General features: G+C 39.7%; 2 protein-coding genes across 2 annotated transcripts; both read right to left on the reverse strand.

Moving 5' to 3' along the window:
* Positions 1–5,925: 5,925 nt before the first annotated feature.
* On the reverse strand, positions 5,926–12,340 carry LOC145442595 (C-type isolectin Sp-CL4-like). The gene is made up of 4 exons (XM_080320550.1): positions 12,300–12,340; positions 11,101–11,201; positions 10,104–10,285; positions 5,926–6,209 (listed from the first exon to the last, which is right to left on the reverse strand). The coding sequence occupies exons 1-4, from the start codon at positions 12,319–12,321 to the stop codon at positions 5,933–5,935; spliced, it is 582 nt and encodes a 193-aa protein (XP_080176676.1). The 5' UTR covers positions 12,322–12,340; the 3' UTR covers positions 5,926–5,932.
* A 505-nt stretch (positions 12,341–12,845) lies between these two features.
* On the reverse strand, positions 12,846–21,510 carry LOC145443425 (uncharacterized). Its single transcript, XM_080321390.1, has 8 exons — positions 21,276–21,510; positions 20,483–20,638; positions 20,090–20,164; positions 19,487–19,540; positions 18,852–18,905; positions 15,361–15,414; positions 14,689–14,763; positions 12,846–12,928 (listed from the first exon to the last, which is right to left on the reverse strand). The coding sequence occupies exons 1-8, from the start codon at positions 21,340–21,342 to the stop codon at positions 12,846–12,848; spliced, it is 618 nt and encodes a 205-aa protein (XP_080177516.1). The 5' UTR covers positions 21,343–21,510.
* Between the last annotated feature and the right edge of the window lie 3,510 nt (positions 21,511–25,020).

Raw genomic sequence — 25,020 nt, forward strand, 5'->3', positions numbered from 1 at the left:
CGAGTCGCGAGCGATGGTTATGTCTTAGGTATTATCTTGTGAGCGGTCGCGGGATTTTACCAATATTTCACACCTTTTTGAATAAGCGTTCACTTCACAAAGGATTAGGGTTAGAGCGGAAACAAGTGGCAATTTGTCGCTATTCAAGTTACCGACACTGGCGGTCTGTTATTCGTTACTTATTAAATCTTACGAGTGAAATCAAGCTCTGTGCTAAACTGCTTACGAAAATTTCACCGCGTGAGTGATCGGTATGGCTATGACACCAAGTCGTGAAAGATGACTATGTCTTAGGTGTTATCTTGTCGGTGATCGTAGGATTTTACAAATATTTCACACCTTTTTGAATAAGCGTTAACTTCACAAAGGATTACGGCTAGAATAGAAATAAGTGACAATTTATTGGTATTCAAGTCTCGCCGGTGGTGTATCTGTTATTCGGCACTTATTACACTTATCATGAATTTAGAGTGAGAACATAAAGCATCAAGTTGTTGTTTTCGAATTTTGATGTCGAGGTGATAAATTTACGCATTCAATTACAATTCAACTTCGGTTGTGTATTGAGTGATAGATCGATATGCCGGAAGTGGTATCTTGTGAGCGATCGCAGGATTTTACAAATATTTCCCACCTTTTTGAAGTGTTAGTTTGCGAACGCGGTTATTGTTGATTTTCGAATCACCGTCTACGCCGGCTCTGTGGCAAACTAAATACCCGAGAGTACGACTTGCCGCCGCAGCCATAAGAAACCACACGAGAGATACCTATACCCGAAAGTACGACATGCCGCCGCCACCTATATCCGAAAACGTTAGCATGCGACCGATCCCTATCTCTGTAACGCTATCATGCGACCACAAGACACAATAGCCGCTTGCCGCCCCCGCCATAAGACATAATAGCCGCTTGGTACCCCGGGTTTCGTGTTAGCATCAATAGCCGCTCGCCACCCCGCCATAAGACGCAATAGCCGCATGCGACCGCACCCATAAGAACACATGGCGAATCACCAGAGATCGCGTAAGAATACATGACAGGCGAATCACCGCCACCGCCTATAGCAAAAAAGGCGAGTCACGACCACGAGTTTTCACGGCGAATCACCGCCACGAGCTATACCCGAAAGGGCGAATCACGACCGCACTCATAAGAACACATGGCGAATCACCAGCGATAGGGGGGGTCAAAAAGTACGATGTTCCACCACGAGTTTCGCGGCGAATCACCAGCGGGCCCTATACTACCCCATGCAAAAAAGCGCACACCACGAGCGATCTACTACACTACTTCCGTATTCAGATGTCAATCCTGGGACCAACTGTTTGTAGTTAGGTGCCTTGTGATCTTCCAAATAGTTTTCATTATACATCCTAGAAAGGATACCATGCAGTGAGCATCTTTTTTAGTATGATATTGTAATCCTTAGTCAGTATTCGCATCTGAGATTCATCAAAGACTTCAGATTTAAGCTTCTCGTTTGATATGGATTCTAGGTATACCCACTTTGTTCGCTTTAGGGAAAATTAACCATTTTCAAGTGAAAGGAGATGAGGTGTATATGAGTATTTTAGTTAAGCTTTCTAGGGAAAACTTGATAGCTTTATACTATTCTTTCATCTTGGTAGAATCACCAATTGGAAAGGAGAAAATATATTTCTATTATGGAAAAGTAAAATTTTTAGGCAAGACATAACTGCTTTTTAAATAAACAAAGTTCTTGCATCAGGTCATGTTAATTGGTAATATTGATGGAATAACTGAGAACGACATTAGTGTTTATCATAGTCATTTATATATTCATGCTCAGTATAAAAATAGAAAAATCCAACATCTACTTCCTACCAAGTGAAATATTCAAGGGTAAATACAGTGATTTTAAGCTTTTTGGGGTTGTAATTATCTTCTTTTCTAGAACCAATCTGGCAAAACCAATGCGATATGCGTAATCAGCACCCACGAAAGCCCCGGAAACGGCTTTCAGATGTTCTGCCAAAATATTTTTTACTTCATTTTGTTGACCAGTGCTATAATAGGCCCATCGTATGATTGCGATAAGTCTGTCGATATAAAGATCTGACGATGGAACCCCATTATTAACACGATATGGTAGTCGACGAAACCGAAGGTTAAGCTTCAAAAGCAGTAAAAGATTGTCATGAAATACACAAGTCATTTGATGATAAGCGGACGTAAAATCTATCCCGCTTTATCATTTATCTAGCTAGAGCCATTTCGTGAACGTTTTCAATTATTGCAAACTGCATTATGCGCATCACAGTGAACAAAATTGGCTGTGGATCGCTATTAGGGTTGCAAGATCAATTCAAAACCAACATGTTTGAAACATGACCATTGTTCAGAGCAGTGGTTCTCAACCGCCGGTCCGCGGACCGGTGCCGGTCCGCGACGACTTTCCAACCGGTCCGCCAGGAATATTACAATTTTATACCTTAATTGAATTTTAATATTAAAATTATTAAAATAGAAAATTTCAAACTGATTCAGAACTACGTGAAGTAACATTAGGTATGGAAACATATTCTACTTGACTCGATATTCAAGCAGTGTTATTTGACGACATGCGAGCGACAAGTACGAGCAGACTCGCTAAACCGCGCAATTTGCGCGATCATTCGTTTTCGATTCATTCATTTAGTGAAGGACCGAAATTTTCGCACCCCAACTCCCCCAATTGGAGCGGGGCCGAGCTTGAGGGCGACCCAATATCATTTCGTGACTGAACATGAATTATAGAGTATTTTTTGAAACTTCATCCAACTTTTTTCAATTTCTTTTCAAGCTGCGTGATTTAGTGTCACTTATTGTCTTGATTATTGGGTGGCCTTCCTCCGAGAAATTCTCATGATTTACAGAAATAGGCAATTCGGCGTGAGCCGTTTCCGTGCCTCGATGCGCCAACACATAATGAAGTTCAAGGTAACATGGGACTCCGAAAAGTGTGCCGAAAATTCGCCAGCGAGAAAACCTTGGCCGAAAAGCACCACCCTATGTCGGCCGAAAACTTCGATATATATATGGTCAATTACCATAGGCTCCAAAATGGCTGGCGCCTAATCTCGCTGTCCTGGCAATCTGGACCCCACAGAACAAATACCACAACATAGAGAAAAATTATTTGCCAATGAAGAAATGCCAATTTGGAATCGTGTGCGTCCTTTAGTTTAGTACGCTTGGGTGATTACACTATCTACTCACTACATAACAGACAGTAGGTCACGAAATAATGACATGCAATGAAGTAATTATTCCGAATATGTTTAATTATTATCAATTACGTGCCCTAAATTTTCCGAGACGACACCTCATTCAACTCTACCGAATATTCTGATAATTCTGAGAGTATAGAAAATTTATAGCAATATATGCAATTATCAATATTATTGACCGATTCAGTAATTAATTATATAAAATTTTCGGGCTTCGCGATTTGGTTACATCATCTCTCTGCCTACATACACTACGTAGAATTAATGTGCTCACTTGTACTGGTGAAAACATCCATACAGTCGTGGTGTTTGGGGGCCAAGCCCCCATAAGTTTGATTTATCACCCTATCGGGGGACAAAGACCAACGCTTTTGGGCGTATGAGTTGACGATCGGCCCTGATGTTGTTGATGGCAAGGATAGCTGTTGTCAGGTATTTTTGTGCAGCGCATTGTATTCGCAGTAGTCAGAGCAGTCTATGTCTGGTGGCAGTGGGTAATGTGCAAGGCAGCATGACACGGTGCTTGGTTCGAATCCGAATCGCTAGTTCTCTCGGTATTGTCCAAGACAATAATATTATTCGAGTTACCGTGGTCGGTTAAAACACGGCCTTCGGCGCGAAAGACTATAAACGACTCTCGGCGCTAGCATGTTTATCTGGGCAAGGCAATTTGACCTCGACTCGGCACACTCACTACCGTACAATCTCATGGGTACCATCATGAACATAATTAATTACAATCAAAAAGCTCGAAATATCGCTATTTAGCACCATATACTTGCAAAAACGGTTGCATACTTTACGTTTTGGGTTGATTTCAATATTTCAAAGTCCACCGGTCCGCCAAACATTTTTCGAAATTTTACCGATCCGCGAGGTGAAAAAGGTTGAGAACCACTGGTTTAGAGCGTACTTTGGATTGTCTTTCGTTTTACTTTTATTACCCGGGACATCACGATGAATTAATTGTCACATCGCACTATATTGACAATTGAAAATACAGGGTAAATATGGATCCTCTGACGAAACAGGCTTTCGACGCCTGTCATAAACGGACAAAAATATCTTTGACCAGGACTACATCTTTATGCAGCATTTTTGCGGTCAGCGGTCATCATCATCAAAACACCCATTCGGTACAAATGTTGCATACCTACTTGCTGTAACTATTGATTGTTGAACCGGCGATGATTTCGTGGGTTCCAACCGTATCGTATACGTTGATATTCCGTAGGCTAATACTACATGTTTTTCTACAGTATTGACACAATTATGGCATAATTATACAACGTTTGAGAATTTTGTTTTTGAATGCATTTTTAACACTCTGTTTAAAACATGTATTCAACATGTCTTCCACCAATACACCATTTGTTAAAATGCAACCCTATAGTCGCTAATCGTCTAATATGCTTTTCTGATATTATGCAACGAATATTTGAAAGTGATTAGGCTGTAACTAAACTTACAACCTCATCACACGAGATGAAAACAACTCGTTCGTAACATTCTAAACTATAATTCCAGGACTCAATCTTTTCCTTCACCCAACCAATATTCCCCTTCGTGATTACCACGGACGCGGTTCCTCCTTAGCCTGCTGTTGTATTCCACTTATTGATGTCATGACGATTCAGTTTAGATACAATGAATTATAATTTTATTCGTGAGATTACAGGTCAATTCTGTTATTTCATAAAGAATTTTTAACGCGTATTTACTATAGTAATACGGAGGTTGCAATATGAAATTTAAATAGTATTGAGACAAGAATGGTAAGAATTCTAAAAAAAAATATTGATCGCATTTGTTCCTCATTTCGTCAATCCCTCTCATTGCTGTTTTTATATCATTATTAAGTTATTTCTCAATATATGTGCCATATTTCAATTTGATTTGGTCGGGGAGATAAGAGCCTGGGGCCCGGGCGGCCCGGGTTTGATTCTGCGATGGAGGTTATTCTGGGCTCCTCTTCCCCCTATGTCGCTGCTCTTATGGCGACAAAAAAGCAGCAGGATAAAGACTCGATAAAAGAGTGCACCTACAAGCAATGGAAACAGCAACAAAGAGCAACGGAATATTGACAAACATTGACGAAAAAACTGCGACATCGGTTGCTAGGCTGAGATGGGTGGCAGATTGAGAGACCGCAACTGGTCGTTCGGAATCCTCCTATCTGTTCATTTCGTCGTATTGTGTCTTATAGTATTGCACATCTTGTGTGTCTTGATCAGATAAGAATATCATCTGACGATTTTTGATTAGTGATTGATTAAATTGCAATTTCCGTATTTATTACCGGTCACTTTCGATGACAATCAGTAGAAAAATATAGAGTGAGTGTGTATTGATCGTTGCAATAATTAAAGTCATACAACAGGAAACTTATTCCACACTGATCTGCATGAGACTAGTGTTGAAATCAGTACCACTCATCATATCCTCGTGTGTATTGCTTTCGTTTTTATACCATTAGTTCCCTAAGCTGTCCGCATTATGTCGATAGGATCTCTGGTAACGTGATAGCATCGTGATCTACCGCGAAGAATTAATACATTGGATGAATTCGTCCGGGATGTTCGCCATATCTGTTTACTGTCATATAAAGACAAAGAACGCAACGATATATTTTTTGAGGAGCATGACAACACTCTCTCTGGTACAGTTCGCAGCATCGAGCAGTTCGCAGTATCCATGGCTCATTAACTATATATATCAACTTCGCACATATAGTGACGATGATCAGAACACGTCAGATCGTTCAGGTAGACTTTTTCAGCTGAAGTTGTCAGAATCTCCACGCAATCTTCATTTCCGCCGGCATCGTCTGGCTGCCCACCATGCCATGTGGTCGTAGCGTGATTTGTCGATCCACCGTCTGCCCACTTGAAAGTTCCTTCAACAACAAGATCAACATATCCTACCCACGGCTGAGTTACGTCTTCGTTGACGTCCACATATCTCCTTGAATTTATATCCCTGTAAAATATCGACAGGGTCTGTCACAGTTATCGTTCCAGCGATTCATTCTAGGGTCGTCCATATATTTTGGAAGTGCTCCAAATCATGCCATGGTATAGTATGGTATCGAACGAAATTTCGGAATGGATTATGGAAATGTTCAAGCATGTTATGGTATGCAAATTTCAAAGTATTTTTCCATACATACTTTACAGTTTTGACAGAACCATGACAATGATCCTCCGTCAGCGTTACCATATTTTGTGGCTCTAATTCCGGACATTCGTTAGCGCCCAGTGGGGGATTCACACTATCAAAGCCTTGCCTATCGACTAGAGGTGGTCTCGATAGCGTTCAGGGGTATGTGGTTGTGTGTTGCAAGCTGTAATGCAGAGGTCTCAAACACGCGGCCCGCCAGAGCATTTCGTGCGGCCCGCGACGGTATTTTAGATTTTTATGAATTTGACAATATAAAAGTGTCATATACATCTTTTCAGGTTATAAAGTGGAAGTTCCCTCTTAAATTGCTCCGAAAGCCTGAAACTATTCATCAAACTTCACTATCACATCAATTGCAAACGCCAATCAATCAATTGCCACCATGCAGTGGAAGATTCACTATTTCGCCACATTTCCAATTCATGATGACAAAACCTAACCCTTATACGATTCGTGACTGGAATTCGTGACTGAAATTTGTGAGTTAGACTTGGATGCGACCCTTCCTAGAATTGCTCAGACTCGGGCTAACTCGACGGCAAAATTAAAATGACTTGAGTAGACTCGGAGTGACTCGGAATGCCGTGAATTTGTTAGAACCATGGACGTAACAAAACTAATCGCGTATCAGGGGAAGATCAGAAGGTCGCAGCTTGGTATTTCGCTAACTAAGCAAGTATAGTTATGGCAACCATTTGCAATCTGTTACTTACATCTTTGGTGGCTAAACCATGTCATTAGGGCCACTTAAAGGTACCGAGTACCGTTGTGGTACGCTCCAACGATGTAATAACAATGGGCCGTTCGGCGTTCCGACATTTCAATCACTAGGAGACATTCATTAATATATTTATATAATATTTATATTTTTTCTGCTCCTATATTTGAAGATATTTGGCCATGAGATTAATAGCCTACTCATCAAAAGTATACCCGAATCCTGGATTGGAAATACAATGCCTAACTTAAAAATGTTTTGATATCAGATCAGTCTCTATTATCAATCTGGTAAATTCAAAATACTCATAGTAGCTGCAAAATTATAACCCGATAGCTTTTATGATGGCATCATACATTTGTCCGCCCATATGGTGTCTATATCTTATAATTAATTTATATCAAGTACAACAACAATTCTATTCAAATAGGTATAAATGTGATGACTCTTTTCGTGCCAGGCCTAAATTGATACAATTTGACGACGTGTATTTACTGTCAGTCTGCTGCATCGGCTCACTTTCAGTAGGACAATTCATTCCCGCCAAATAAGGCCTACTTGGAAAGATATAGAATACCCCTATAAATGCTGCGGCCCGCGGCGTCGTCAAAACTGGAAAACTGGCCCGCGAGCACATTTGAATTTGAGACCTCTGCTGTAATGACTAACGAGGAACGAAACCTTCTTTTTTTCAGCACCCACCCGCGAAAATAAACACTGGTTTTCGCTCCACCATAGTGTAATCGATGGAACTTCGAGAGGGCTTGCTATATGCATCTGGTCGTTAAATTTTCAAACGAATTCTTTCAATAATATTGGTTCTTTCATATATTAGTATATAGTTTTTATCCTCTCTTCGCCCACATGATCAGAGTTATCGGTTGAGCTGGTGGAGGTTGATGACTTCGAATATGCAGGGACCGTAACTGTACATCGTTAAGTCATGCTCAGGTCACATCGATAAGATTATTCATCAGTCTCATGCCGGTGCGCACAACCGAGCTATATAAACACCACACATCTGGTGGGTTCCAACCTTTTATGGTCGCGACTCCATTTCCCATGTCAAAATGTTCCGTGGCCCAGTTCAAAATTTTACAAGCTGATTACTAAAATAAGATTAGCAATTACTCACGGTCTATTTTGGATGCTGATTACGTTCAACATCTTCGAGAACTCCAGAATAAAGGCACACGTCCCGCAGGTTTAGAACCACTATCTTTGAATAAATCATTAAACGGCCTTAACCGAATATAGGAATATACCGTTCTCCTATAAGTGCGATTACAATTAGACCCACTTCTAGCCTTTGAGATTCCGGACAGTCCGGCATATTATGAAATTTCCTCCTGTACGCAGTTTGAACAGTGAATTTCCGGACGTATGGCAACCTTATCTCACTTTCGATTCGTCAAATTGATTGCATACCTCAGAAAATCATTCACTGACAGTTCTATGTTCATAACTTAAATTGCGACTGACTCACCGACCCCGGTAGACATTTATTTGAAGACCAAAAAGTTGTGAAACGCGCATATGGAGGAAAATAATCTTAATGATAATCATCCAATCTGCATATCATAAAAACGAAGGATAGTCGACCACAACTTGCACTTCTCTTATCGTAACTTCCACTCCGTTTTATAGCAAGCAGTGGTGGGATGACTCGAGTCACTTATTTGATACGACTTGACTTGACTCGAGTCACGTTTCAAAAATGACTCGACTTAACTAGGCGTTTCAGAAATTCGGATTGACTCGTGACTCGGAAAACAAATTTGCGAGTCAATTTCAATTCATCAAGTAATGAATGTCGATAAAAATCGCTGTATACTTTACAAATGTTCGGGTTTTTCTCGATGCGCTGGTGCTACTGTGAGCAATGTTCCCTCTAAGCTGCGCACGTGCGCAAATGCGCAGTCCTGACACGGTCTCCGCGCACAGAAAACCTACGTTGCGCACAATAACCCGAAGTAATGACCTTTTTTTAAATTACACACTGTTTCCAAGGGTCTGCGCAGTATAAGTTGGTGAGTGTGCGCAGTCTCGTCAAAAATTAGAGGGAATATTGCTTGTAAGTGCGACAAATCTCATTCATTCAATGATTTTATGGTTTAATTAATCTCCGTTGTTGTATCAGGAATACATTGAACGCTTTATAGCTTACGTTGTTGCAGTAGTAAAGTAATATAATAATAAGGTATATATCTATCTCCCTTCTATAACTTGGTCATTGGCGCTAGTTGATCACCTTCACCAAATCTCTTGTATGATCTAAATCGAATTCGAACATAGTTTACAAGTTTATATTACTAAAGTCAAGCATTGGCACATGCTTAAATTGTATCCTATGGATATGAAGTTAGATAATGTATCATATCAATTCGTTTCCCCTATCTGAAGTTTCGCATTCTATTCTCTATTTCGGCGGATAAATAAAGAATGAGGGTATACAACAGTTACGTAGTTTAGCAGTACTACGCATTCGCGAGTTATACATCGCCTTTTTGCATGTATATTTAACTCTATATCTATTCTTAGATTTAAAATATCTGGCGACTCAATCGAAATTTCAAACAGCTAGCAAAATCCAATGAGCTAATTAGGCCTCGCACATCGATAAGACACCTTGATTGGAATTTTGACTTGATCCGTGACTTGAATTGACTTGACTCGAGTCACCTCCAAAAATCGAGTGACTTAACTTGACTTCAGTAAAAATGTGGAATGACTCGAGATGGCTTGTGACTCGAAGTTAGTGACTTGATCCCAACACTTCTACCTAGATGAGTTTGAAAATGGTAGATTCTATGAATGTAGCAGTTATACATGATTATTAATACCAATTTGTTGAACTTGGACATATTGCATTGCAAGCCACGCGATCGAATCGGAAAGACGCAAAATATTTGTTGATCGCGACATAGGCGTAGAATGCTGGTCACAATATAATCGATATTTCGGACAACAGTTACCTGACTGCTTGCGGATCGCGAAGTACCTTTGTCGCCAGTCTACCTCTGGGGTAACCGCTACATCTGGCGCGAGCTGTTCCGTAATTGACTGCATCCGGAAAATACTTGAAGAGGACATTTTCGCTCCTTTGCCAACCCAACAACTTTACAAGGACCGGGTCTCTATAAGTACTTTCGTCGTCCTTAATAATAATTCAGCTGGATCAGGTGTCTCCAAGTTACTCGTTCGTGAGAAATGGGGGATAAATTGGAAGCAATAATGCTTCCATACATTGAGTATTCCACTATACTTTCCGGAAGAAGACCTCTTTTCGTATCTCATCTCGCATCCTCGTTAACGAAGTTTTAGTCTGAAACGCGTGGTTTTTATTCTTATTCCCTTGTTGCACCCTTTCCAAATCACCAATCAATTCTAGTTACCTCCTCTTAGAATCATTTAAATAATGGAACCGTTGCGATTCGATAACTGATAACTTTGGGATGACTTTTTGACCCGTCAAAAAAGTCAAAATGTTGTCAAAATTGTAACGATAAGTCAGAAAATTGTCAAAATTGTTTAAAAAAAAACTGAAAAAAAAATTACAACCTGCAATCCGTTTGCATCGTAGATGTTTGCACGGTCGTTGTACTTATCATTTTACATTTTACATCTTGTAGCCTACTTTATAAGCATGCCGTTGTAGACGACACATTGTCCACCCATCGTCAATCATAAACGGTCAAATGAAACAAGTAGGTTGACTTGGTGTTATGCTCAACGGACCGGAATATCCGGACAGAAGCAAGAGTGCGTGGGCATTGATTCATATGTCAAAAAGCCCATGATGAAAAATTTATAATCACATCAACTATTGATATATTGGTGCTAAGTGGTATACTTGCAAATCGTGTCAATCGACATGAATCCGCTTATCCTTGTATGATTTATCAATAATATTAATCTAATATACTGGTTAATGGAGAAATATATAGTTATTGCTGACAATTCCACTGTTACCTGTTTACGTTTAATATCAGCAATATCAGCATTCACTCGATATAGATTGCTTCTTGACGAGCCATTCAGAGCCTCCAATGCAATTGTGGTTTTATTTCGGTCTGTTAATAGTAAGGCATAAACATGTATTGTGCTTTCTGTTGACAATATGTTTTTTTTCGCCACTATACCAAATATGCTATATAAAGTTACAAATAAAAGTAAAAATATTAGATGGAAACTAAGTGTAAACGTGTTTGACAGGGATCATGCGCTCAAAATCACCACAACCCTCGAATATTGACTGATCGTCCCCGAAATGTCATCCCATGGTATAGAGTTCGTTTTATCGTATGGTACATATTGTAAATCGGTTCTTGCCCACATAATGTCCCAATAGTTGCGCTACCCGAGTTATGAATGCTCGGAACTATGTTTGTAACAAATTTAGTAAACCCCCGGGCCCGGCACATACTAGTCCAGTGGTTCCAAACGTTTTTGTCGTTATTCCCACGTCAGATTTGTTCTGAGTTTTCATTCCCCGCTATCCAAAACTATTTGCTTGTTTGAGTACTGTACACAAGACACACAACTGACACAACCACACCAGTTCGCAAGACAATCGCCCACAACTGCAACATAAAAAGTATTGTGAACCGATTCCGGTACTGCTCAACATTCAGCAAAAGCGTTATTCCACGTCATACTAGTCGTGCTGGATGCGTTTGTGACGCCACCATTAGTTATCCAGAGCAACAACCGAGTTTTTGTAAACAGGACGCAATATAATTTTCGATACATACATTCCAGAGTAGTTAACTGGTAACGGTAATCGCGCATGTGTCTCCGTAAATATGTAGACTACCCTGTATATAATGTTTATCAAATGTGTCAATTCCTCACGAAAAACCATTGAATTATCCCCCGGTTGGGAACCACTGTTCTAGTCCGTGACGCACCCGTTTACAAGCGAAAATCGCCATTCCTCTTTTCATCAATATTAATAAAAATAACAATAGCAAATTGCGTTGTTACCGAAGGTGGATTTGAATTGTAACAAAATGACGTTTGACGTTGGCCTACTGAAAGGTGCATGTTCACAATATAACTGCTCAGACTACATTGCTCAATTCAAAAAGCCTCAACCCCATGCAAAACTTTTTCTCGGCATTTACATCTTACTTGTGCGTAAATACATCATAATAACCAACAATACCTACCAACATTTGCGATTCTCTGCATTATTTCCACGTATCCACGCAATTCCCGCGTTTCTGAAAGACAATAGCATCAACACAACAACTTTATTACTCCGGTTTGCGGTCAATAGATTATATGGCTTTAATCTCGACAGGGACTGGATACTGCATGACCCGTTTATTAAATCAACGTTGGCGCGGGAAAGGTATGGTATATCTCTCAGGATTGATACCGAAAATCCGAACAATGTAACCGATGGCGATGGATTTCGTTTCCGATAAAACCCTAAATGCTCCCGGTGTGCGGTGGTAAACTGCGATTTTACCGGTAATGCATAAAACGATGAGTATAAAAAAACCTCGGTACTGTTGGATTATAAATGACTGATATTGTTGTGTCACGGTGAGAGTTCTTATCCACTGTTCCACGGAACACTACGGGTCTATGAGCTAGTCTCGGGGATTCCGCTGAGGACATCACCGACACATACGATACATATGATTTGTGAGGGTGATGATATTTTAGTATTGGCCGATATTGTTACTCTTGGTAGCAGGCAATTAGACCTAATCAGTAGTCGACTTATGATTGTTGTGGTGGTACGTCGTGTGCAGGTGAGGTTTGGGTTCGAAGTCAGAATCCCGACCGGCTGAAATGCCGAATTAATCTCCAATATTCATAAGCTCATTTGTAATTAAAGGAACACTGCACTCTAAAAATGACGTGGTCTCAAATTGAAAGGCAAAACGAAAGAATAATTTGGCGGCAGCCATTTTCTTCAGAACGCCACCGTTATGGATCTGCAATTCATTGAAATTTCCACAGGACCTTCACGCTCTATCTACCGCGGCTGCGCGTCGTCGTTTCCTAACCAGTTGACAAATTTATGGCACGATATCTTCGCCGTCGTACTTGCTCAACACGATTAGGCAATCACTTAGAACGAACTTTAGATAATTGTCAGCCGAAATGATGTAGGAATTATGTCTTACAGGGCGAGCGGTTTAGTTACGTGAAGTATGGTCGTAAGGTACCGCCGCTCAACGTACGATGTTAAGTCGGGAGGATTTGTGTCTGAAGCTTGTCATGACTCTATAACATTTGCCAGTTGACTGATACTGAAATGCTATTACAGTTGTATATTGATGCAAAGCTATTCATACAGCTGTAATTTTCAAGCTGTGATTGTACAGCGTATTTCTGACAGCACAGTGCACAATGCACAACCTTTGGAGTAGGGCATAATCTATTTCTGTCCTAAAAAAATAGAAGACACTAGGCCCGATTTAGACATAAATCTCCTGACTGAACATCGTCCGTGGAACGCCGTATATAAAACACCTTGTCGTGTAAGAGAGAGAAAGAGAGAGAGAGAAAGAGAGAGAAGGTCTTTATTTTCATCCAACCAAACGGCAGTGATGGTGGTACAGAAAATATGCATGCACAGTATTCGGTATTAGATAGGAATGATCGATAAGACCGTGCAGGTCATCCAGTCTGATCACACCAGCATCAAACAGGTACACTTGACTCTGAACAGTCTGGCTGTAAAAAATGTTTAGTTAAAGAAGGAAAATAGAAGAAAAATTAAACGATAGTAGCAAATGATCAATGAAGCAATGTCTGGGCGAGGTAGGGCAACAGTGTTAGTATAACGACAGGAGGTGATCAAGTAGGTCTTTTTTGAATCCATTCTATTCTATTATAAGGCTATTCACGGATATGTGACATATTTCCTTCATAACATCGGCTGAAAACAATCTAAAGTTCGTTCTCTGCGTGACTGCCTAATCGCGTCGAGCAAGTGCGACGGTGAAGACACCGTGCCATGTAACGGGTTAAGAAATGACGCGTAGCTGCGACAGCTGAAGCGTGAACTTCCTGTGGAAATTTCAATAAATTGCAGCTCCATTACGGTGGCGTTCCGAAGCCATTTTTTTTCGTTTTTCCCTTCAATACGAGACCACATCATCTTTAGAGTGCAGTGCCCCTTTAAGATATTGGTATCACGCTGTTGTGCATCGACAGAAAAAGACGATGACACTTCTCTTATATTTCACAACTTTTCAATGGAAAATCCAGTCGCCACGCTGGTTTTCATTGATATCCATTATAAAGTTTTCGCATTGTGTGAAAATAACATATTGCGGTAGATAATTGTGTTCTTATACCGCAGGGGGGATATGGGGTTACTAAATAGATTGCAGATAAGCATAAGTGTTCCGCCGGTTACTAAAGGCTAGCAACTGTTGTTGTAGCATATCGACGAATATGCTTTTAGGTTAAAATATCCAAGGCGGTTACCATAACAAGCAAACTTTTTTCGCTGGAGTATGTGCAAGCGTAGTTGCACATATAAGTTCTGTGTCATTGAACTACGTTTGTAATATAATGCTCTAATGAACTTACCGTTAAAATTATTTTCATCCATCAATGCTGTTTTTTCTTCCAGCCTCTTATATTCCTGTTTGATATCCAAGTATTCTGAAATTGGATAGGGCAAACGCAATTGAAGTTTTACTTCAGTGCTAGTGCGTACATTTATTTACTGGAACGAAGTCATTTTTCTCCAAACAATTTGTCCAAAAATGTGATAGTGCTAACCTATACGATTCTAATTGGTATATTAGATCAAGGGTGACCTATTATTTTATCAATGGGCGATATTACAAGCAGCAATATATTGAGATATATCGAACTTTGCATTTCGGCGTCGGCCGTCACCGCACGCGTCACGAGGCATCAAAACATATAAAGTTTTAGGCCATGTAACATGCGACTCCGAGAAGTGTGTCATTTGTCCATAGGAGCCCATAAACGGCTCACTCCAAATGCTCCTGTTCTGGCAATCTAGAAGACAAATGTCATCCTGCAGAGAAAGAATATTGATTATGACCCTATGAGGGGGCAAAAACAACGTGTTTTTTTTGGGGGGGGCGGGGCGACGAAATGATGTTTCGGACCTGTACTCTTGCTCAAGTTCTCAGCCCTCATTGGTCATTGATGAACGCATGTTTTATTGGTTTCCACAGTTGTATATGTATCGTTGTGCGCATATAACTCAAATTGCATTACTCTTACCGTTATTCGCATTTTTCTTCATTTGTTCGATATCCCTTCGCACTTCTAGCGTTTCTAAAAAACAATTATTACAAATTTCATGACTTGCGTTTGCGTAGCAATATAGGGTTACCATATTTTGGAAATCTGAAAAGAGGACACTTTTTCAGAATTTTCAGACTTGCAAAACTGGAGGAAAATCCTTAAAAAATGGTAAAGTTTTCCCACTTCGTGATCGGTTGACTAAAAAAAGGTCAACGTTTTCGGGTAGCTTACTACAAAAAGGTCAACTTTCCCGCTCAGCTCCCGAAATACCCGCCGGAGCGTACTTCGGTGCTGATTTACGGCATCTCCGTCGATTTCAATCGTATCTTTAGAGGATAAAATCTCAAAATTGAGGACAAAAGTACGTCCTCCGAGGACTCTTTCAAAAGAAGGAAAAAAGAGGACGTGTGGTAACACTAAAGGGAAAATTAAAAATAGCTTTATATTATGACACATTTAAAATAATAGGCAATGTAAAGTGACTTTTCGGGGTACAAAACTTTACCACACATTATAATAATATATTTATAACGTGAATATGTTGAAACATGCCACTTCTCAAATTGACATTCGTCATGTGCAATCGCCAGCCGATAAGGAATTTCAGAACCTTGCATGACGTCATAGAAACGAAAATAAAAGATGATTTACAAGCATTACGAGCAAAATCAGGTTGGCAGATTTCAATAAATGACGATTCGGTTGCAGAAAGGTGGAAAAGTGTGCGGCTTCTCTCGAATGAAGAAACAAATCCGTCGCTTCAGTTTTAGCACAAGAAAAATTCTCAGCTAAATGCATACCGACAGCAAAGTTCATCGCCGATGGTCTGACTATAGGTTATAGAAACAATGGATCATTTACAGAGGCAGTTTTCACATTTCCTATCACACTGTTCGCAGATGATACTCACCCATACCTGCGGCAAGGTTGGATGCCTCGACCAGTGATCAAATGCCTATAATGCTAGTTGAGGCCCTTGAAATCCTTTCCGTCAACGCCACGAAATCGCACTTATTGGCGGTAAAAATAACATAACCTTGAACATCACTGCACATTGATAGACCTATTTCCAACGCTAAAAATGCGAAATACCTAGGAGTTTTACTCAACTCGAACATGTTATGGAATAGTCAGATATGCAGTAGCTAAAACAAATCTATCACGGCACTGTAAATTGCTCTACAGCCTTAGAAACTAAATGCCGCTCTGGGTCCTTCTGATACTTTAAATCCTTATTCGAATCTACGTCACAATAACGCACCCTCTGCTGAGGACGGGCAGATCAGAATAAAACAAATACCTAAATATTGTGCGTTCGTGTCGTTTTTTACTTCACACGAAATGCGCCAAGGTTATCAAACGGGATTGTTGAATAAAAATAGTAATTGATGATCTTTTAATTTCAGTTCTGGCTGTGAACCTTGCTGAGATGACATGACTGGGTGGTTGCCCGTGCATTCACAATTTGATTACATAATGGTTAAATTGAAAACGATGAGTTCTGAGACTACAGTTTTGTATAATGCATTTTTATCAATGCTGTGATGACGTAGTTAGAGTCGTGGAGTAGCAGTCGAAGTTTCGCTAATTTTTCCCTTAAAGAGCCAACTCCAACTTCTTTAATAAGTGCTTTCAAATGTCTCTTAAAATGGTTACTAGTAAATAAGGGAGAATTTGTATTACCAACAATCACTGTCATTAGTGACGATATCGATAAAATTGGACATTATTTGCAAATTGCAATTCAGTTGCATAGAGGAGGAATATTGCAAGATGCATTTTCGTGACAAACGCAAAATTTCTGATACAATCACAAATGCGGTGGGCTTTTTGAAATTATGCTATTGTAAAAGAGTAAAGAGTAAGTGTCAACACCACTTGTAAGTTGATGCAAACAAAACCAAACACTGCTTCCCACTTGATAAAATCAAATATAGTTCTCATAAGTAGCTCAGCCACTTGGGTCGAGCAAAGATTTAGGATATAGTGCAAGTATACTACCAGTCCATGAATAATTGTCTCAGTGCATGTAGACATATGTTATTTGACTACACCCTAAATTTGGATTCTGACCACCGTTTATTAGTAGTGAGAGAGTATGTTCTTGTCATCAGTCCTACAGTATGCAGTCAGAACATCTGTAAATCCCTATTAGTGACGGACTCAAGTGCTATACGTTTGTTTATATACACATTTTAATTATACAGAATGGGTAATATATCACTTTGAAGGATTCATACATTTTAGAATATCCGTGGTTTATGTTTTTTATAAATATTTTGGATGTTAATTGTACAGCAAGTATTTCGAGCTGTGCCACAATGAAACACCTTCGCATGTAATCGTGAATAGTATGTTTGTATATGCTTGTTGGTTATATGAAAGTCATTCAAACATAGTGTAGTGTAGTAGTGTAGGAGTGTTGGAGTTTCAGTTGGATACGGAGTGCTTCGAGGAAAATAGTCGGAGTCGAAGCTGGAGTCGGTGCGTTTAAAGACTCGAGACTCGTAACCAGAGTTGGAGTCGGTATATTGAATATGTCTGGGGTCGGAGTTAAAGCCGGTGGTGAAATTTACCGACTCCACATCAGCCGTGATTTTAATAACCGATCAGTTTCGATGATTTTTTATTTGAATTCGTAATTTATTAGTTGATTGATGTATAACATCCTCTGGAACTTAGTAAGAGTAAGTAAGACTAGGAGCCGGCCATGCCGTTTCGATACCTTCATCTGGAACAGTGGTTCCCAATCTTTTTGTCTGCATTTCCCACTTAAGATTTATTCCTAGTCTTCATTCTCCACTACCTAAAACTTTTGTCATTACGGAGCAGCTATTTGCTTGTTTGAGTACACACGACAAATAGCCACACCAGTACGCAAGAGAATCGCCTATAACTGCAACATAAGACGTATTGTGGACCAATACCGATAACCCTCAAAAATTAGCGAAAGCGGTATTTCACGCCATACTGGTCGCGCTGGATGCGTTCGTGACGCCATGACTGGTTAGCTATATTGATTTAAAATGAGTTTTTGTGAACAACACGCAATACAATTTTCGATACATACATTCCGGAGCAGGTAGCTGGTAACGGTAATCGAGCATGTGTCTCTTCATATGTAGACTGTGCTTTATATAATGTTTAACGAATGCGTCTATTCCACACCAGAAACCATTGAGTGCAAGCATGTGATGTAAGAAGTTCGAATTCACTTGATTGACATTATGCCTGCCTTAGTATGAACGAGTGAGAGATGAAAACATATTTTGATATTGAACTGAGTTTAAAGTTCAATGACGGTATATCTCTCTCTCTCTCTCTTTCTTTCTTTCTCTCTCTCTCTTTCTCTCTCTCTCTCTCTTTCTCTCTCTCTCTCTCTCTCTCTCTCTCTTAAATTTGGCGAACTTGTCTGGAATTTCAAATTAATTAGATTGTCATTGAAAATGGTGGTACGCTACACTCACCAGCCCGGGCTTCGTTTCTGATGAGCTCCGCATGATTTTGCATTTGCAGTGTATCTGAACGATTTACTTCATTTTAATAAACAATATACAGATGTCGTCACACCGATGAAGAGAATCATTGACCACCTTTGTATTGCATGATCATTCAGTAATGTTTCATAGGGCGTGCAAGAATAATTGGATGTATATGTTATATTGTGACACAATAATAAGAGTATACAGCAAAAACAACCTCCAGGAACTCTCGCCACACATAGGACGACCGATCATCTATTTAATATGGAAAGTAACGTAGTGTGTAACATAGAATAGGGCCTAGGGAAGCGCTACCCTTCTTCTCCTTCACGTGTGATGATCCATTGTCGAGGTGAACCCACTATAGTTGCGTTTTTCCAAGCTGCTGCACTCCAGTGCCTAATTCATACGTTCAACGTTGGATAGAAGTTGGTGATAAGTGTAAATGTACGTATCCTTCCACTTTCCGTGTTGTATAGATTTGATTACTACTTTAATTTGTTGCTGTGTCTGCAGTTCAACAATATGTGATAAGAATTCGCGACAAAGTTTCTACATAGGATTTAAATGAACTTCCCACAGCATCGACAAATGAAGAGCACGCAGTAATCCATCCTTACCTTCGTGAGCCTCCCTTTCTATCTTCCCGATGTAATTACGCAATTTTAGCGTTTCTGAACATAGGTATTTCATTGAGCAAGGCGGCAAAATTGTACGTCGATTAAATAGTGTTCGACACGTTAGCATCATTATGCCACGAATATAAATAAACTACTAAATCATTTCACGGCAGTACGAAATAAATAGGACATCGCGGATATACGAAAAAATATTACAACTCAAAATGATTATGACCTTCAATCATTGGTAAATGGGCATATAATGAGTGTCGCACATTTTACTACATAGGTTTTCTAGTAATATAAAGCATTTTATTTAGAATTGTTGACGGGCGTTAAAGTGGGAGTGGAAAGATGGGATTATTGAAATAAATTTCATTGGGACGGTCCATTACATTTCAATCGAGAGCATAGATATGGAATTAGAGACGGTACCGATCAATAGAATTCCGGCATCATAGGAAGATAGTGTGCCATTTGGAAGTCACGTTGATCGTAAGTAAATGTAAAGTCACAAAAACAAAACAAAAATGAGACAGGATAAAATATTTTCTAGAGTAACATTTCTATGAATTGACCGAAAGACGTAAAGCTATAACAGACCATTGATGTTATTTTCTTCCATTTTAATTCTTTTTTCATCAAGACGCTGATATTTTTCTTCCAGATCTGTGTATTCTGAAATTCGATAAATGAAAACGTACTTGAATTTTGACATTAATTACGCTACAGCACAAAATTTTCACACTGACAATTTGCTTAAAAAATTACAGAATTAATATCAATAGAGAGTATAATCTGCATCGAAGGATTGGGTTCAGTAAAATAATGTTTTTTGTGATAGTAAATCATATTGAAATTATAGTTGCTATCGTGAGCCTGGCCTAAACCGCGAGCACAGGCCAATAGGGGACCATAGAGGCTGATGACAAGATCCAATATTGCATTTTATTGGCTAATGGCTGGTGATGTAATCTAAATATTCTCTGCACAAACCTCGATACCATCTTCTCTGAGACTCAAAATGGAGCGCGGATATTGCTGTGATTCCCACAACCACAAAACAACAGAAAACAATCCCTACAATATCTCTTTTTCCCGATTTCTTTTTAAATGACTCATTCGGCATCGTACCCGAAGTTTGATCGCAATCTGAAATATGATAAGCTTTATTATCGTGTGGTGGTTTGGAGACCACACATATATAGAGAGTTTCATTTAAAACAGATTGTGTTTCAAAACACTACTTTTATAAAAACATGGTTTAATTAAACAATGTTCCAAAATATGCCCTTTTTTCAAACGTTGTATAATTATGCCATATTTGTGTAAATATTTTCGAAAAAACGTGTAGTACGAGCTTATGGAAGATTTGCACCCAATGTAGTCGACGTAAACGAGGTGGATTGGCTGGAACCCTCGAAATCGTTTCTGTTCAACAGTTTATAACATGAAGATATAGATCATTGGTCCGGAATGGGTGCTGATGATGAACGCCGACCGTGAAAATGCTGTACAGCGATGCAGTCCGGCTTAAAGCTATTTTTTATCTGTTTATGACAATGGTCGGAAGCCTTTTTTGTCGAAGGAGACATATTTACCCTTTTATTTTCAATTGTCAATTTAAATCTATTGTGACGTCACATTCAAGAGTTCGTGACGTCATGGCTAAGAAGACATGATTTAAACAAGGGCTCTGTTTTAAACATGCTCGTTTTGAATTACTTTTTGTTTTCAATGCAAACCCAAGTGTAGTTATGGATTCGTATAAAAGTTGAAAGCATTTCACCATTTACTGTCACTTTGGGTTTATATCCTTTTTCCTCTTCATACACGTTGTATGTAACGGTAGGCATTTTAATCCTCCACTCGTTTGGTGATATCTATATCTAGGTTGACAATAAGTAATATGCAAAATTATTGTAGAAATATAAATGTACATATCGGCATATCGGTAGGATGTAAAATTGTATTCCTTGAAACTCAAAACGCCCGTAATCGGACATTAAAAACAAGTGCTGGCTATAGCCAATATATTGCCATCATCATTTTCCGTGAACTGAGGATGAGCTATCTCAACTGTGCAAAGACTAAACAATCCTTCAGACGTATTGATACAACCGGTTACTACAGGATGTCGCAATTACGGAAAATATGAAGTATTTCGTGCTGACATATGTATGGATGAAGGCCGTTTGCGAAGTAAATTAGTGGTCTTGTAATCCGTGTTTATCCATTTGTGTGGTTTTAGGCGAGAAGTTCGTGATTTTTTTGGCGATGACTACCATATTTCGGCAGGTACGGCCTATTCTACTGTTAAACCAAAGCAAATTGCATCATAACAAGTTGATATTACTAGAATGATGCTTGATGCTAATGACTGCATGAAAAATAAACGAGCGACATGATTCCAACGGGACGAGGATCGGCGTATCTACAGACTGAGCTATTTCTGGAACGCAAGTTAATAAAGGCAACTGACAACCAATAATCCTACTAAACCTGGCGCCAGCCGAAATGGAGGAAAAACACTCTTTTCAAGTGATTATGTAATCCACGCCTGTGTTCCATATTGAGCACAAATCTAGTTGTACTAAAATATCTTCGATAAATAGCATGGCGGATCTTATAGCAAATAGTCTCTGAAAACCGCATCAGCAATCACAATCAATGTCGCTGATGATTGTGCGCAACCCTGTCGCACCTTCGCCCATTAAAAAAGAAGACCATGTTCTGATGTGTGGGGCCGTTTGATGCGACGATTTACTGAGGAAGCACGACTCACGCTGTTTACTTATTCGCTGCTTTTATGCGAAATTCATTGATGTTTTCTGTTGATTAACAAAGTGAAGGTCAACGTATCTGCTGCAAACCCTAAAAACAACGTCTCGCATTAGACAGCCTGACACCGCACATCATAATAGTGCTAAAATTGCTTATCCTGAGATCCAGATCAGCGTTCAGCAAAAGTCCACTTGCACATCGGTCACCTTTTGCAGGCCTTTGGTAATAGGTAAAAATCAGACTCTTGGTCTATATCAGGGGTAGCAAGCCCGTGATCGCCGGGCCGCATGTGCACCGCGAGAAGGTTTTGAGTGGCCCGCAACTTAATTCTCGAAACTAGTTATATTATAAAAAAATTAATCGCGCAGGCGAACCAAACATTTGATCGCCCGAACGCGAATTTTGGAATGTTGCTGACAAAAATTTCAGTTTCGACGCAATTGGCATAGCCATCAGGGGCGTGTATTACAATAAAGCTGATTTATTTATCTTGAAATTTGTGTTAGAGCGTCGTAGGATTTATTGCCACTCAATATATTGGTTTTAATATTGCTACCCGCCCTGCAATTTAAAAATACGTCTAATTTACAGAATCAAGTCTAACTATATTAGCGATTATTGGAGAACGTGTTTTGCAAAATGCGACTTCAAGTGCGCGCTCATAGAAAGATGGACAGCAATGTAAGTATCAATATTATTGAACGAATATATTTAATAATTTTGAAGAATTTTCGCGTTTCGCGCGAAAAGAGCTTTATTGCTCCCTGAGTTTTATGATATAAATGATATCAATTTTAATGCGTAATAAGGTAAGTCTTGTCTTCACCGTTAGCTAGTCCGGCTAACTCCTACTGAACGACTCAATTTAGGCACTCCAGTGGGCCACGCGATTTTTCTTTGCATGTGGCCCCTTGGCCGAGAAGCTTGGCCACCCCTGGTCTATATCATGACATAATCGTGGATGATAATTATCCCAGCGGTTTAACGAGCCTTACGGGCGTCCGAAGCTAAACTATGCTTCAACAAGAAATAGTCTGATTACTATCGTGTCAATTCCATGACACGAAACATTCAATATCTTTTAGTTATCACCGAGGCAGGCATATTTATGCAGGTGCGCACTGCACATGTGACCACACGTTGCGAAAATGACCCATCAAAACCTCGCTTGAATCAACCCTGTGTAGGTAGCTCTGAATAACGTCCCTTGCCTTCCCGAAAGCGAAGTGTTCAACACGTTTTAGTTGTTGCTGAATCAGACATATTTATGCAGGCCCATATGTGACCAACGACCACACATTGAGGAAATGACCATCAAAATCTTCTTTGAATTGTCCTTGTGTGTGTAGGTAGGTCTAAGTGTATCAATATGGTGAACAACTGCATAGCGGTACAATTGAATCATCAAAGAATAAATGCATCTATGCGTAATGAGATGACACTGTATCGAATTATGCGTGTGATGTGATATAATCAATAACCTGTATCCATACTGAAACATGACATAATTTTCATCCTTACCCGACGCGTTTATTTCATGTTTGCATAGTGCATATACGTATGCATATTGTTTCAATCCACCTATACGGCATCGGCGATTGCCTATCTATAACAACAGCATCGAAGTCGGGTAATTTCATGAATTACGTCGTTTTAAATGCAGTTTATAGTAAAATATATTTTACGCAATGTTGACATGATGTACAATGATGTGATTGAGACCAGGTTAACCATACAGGTGGTTGAGTAGCGGAATTAACGGGTATCAAAGAGACCACGGATTCATAGACGTAGGCAGGGCCAACAGAGCCACCGCATATATCAGGGTGCAACAGACAGTTTCCGGTGATATGGTAATGTGGCTCGTGACCACATTCTGCGTTACAATATAACTAATTTTCACGTGCGGGATTTACTAAGGCTTTCGACCTCCTACATGCAGCCAGAGTTGTAAGAACTTGTTGACAACTTTGATCGACCACAGACGTCTCATTGAATTCAACGGCTATTGAAATACATTACGGTAATAAATTTATTAAATACTGTTTATTGTCTCTGCGCTTTAAACTTAAAGATTACATTAAATACTATTTATTCCTTGTATAGGTGCATAAATACGCCATCAATGCATCGATTCAGGAATCTGGTCCGCCAAGTAGCCTACTTCATTTACCCGTATCAGACCCGCCGACTGAAGAAGTTGCCCGGCCCTGGCATAGGGAAACGATTAAAGACTGTATTCAGTGATATAATGCCAACGATTGATACCGGTTCTTACTGATGTAAATCTCACCTCTGTACACTTGTACAGCCTGTATGCTACCTGGGACAGCCCAGCCCAGTCGTTGGTGCGTCTACTTCACCCACTGGTACGGCTCACAACGTCATGCCATAATATTTAAAAACATTACAAATGGCTCCGCATGTATGCTACACTGTATGCTACCCGTTTCGACGATACTACAGCGTCAGTCCCACGATCATATCATACATGAGAGACTATAACATGATCAGATAGTGACAACCGACGACTTATAATAGTCTGACGAAACGAGTGTACAACTGCACATGTACTGTACATAATTACAAGTTTTACTGTTTGATCACTGATCTTGAACACTATGATTCTGAACCTGAACCTGGCCTGCAGATTTAACGAACATATTCCGGATCTGCACCAGTCCAGAGGTCGGTGGTTTGGAACTTCTTCCCCGCACTATACACCACAATATACGCATTAGTCAGGCATA

The sequence above is a fragment of the Botryllus schlosseri genome, chromosome 7 (genome assembly GCF_051294905.1).
Source record: "Botryllus schlosseri isolate E-star chromosome 7, Bs_hap1, whole genome shotgun sequence".
NCBI lineage: Eukaryota > Metazoa > Chordata > Ascidiacea > Stolidobranchia > Styelidae > Botryllus > Botryllus schlosseri.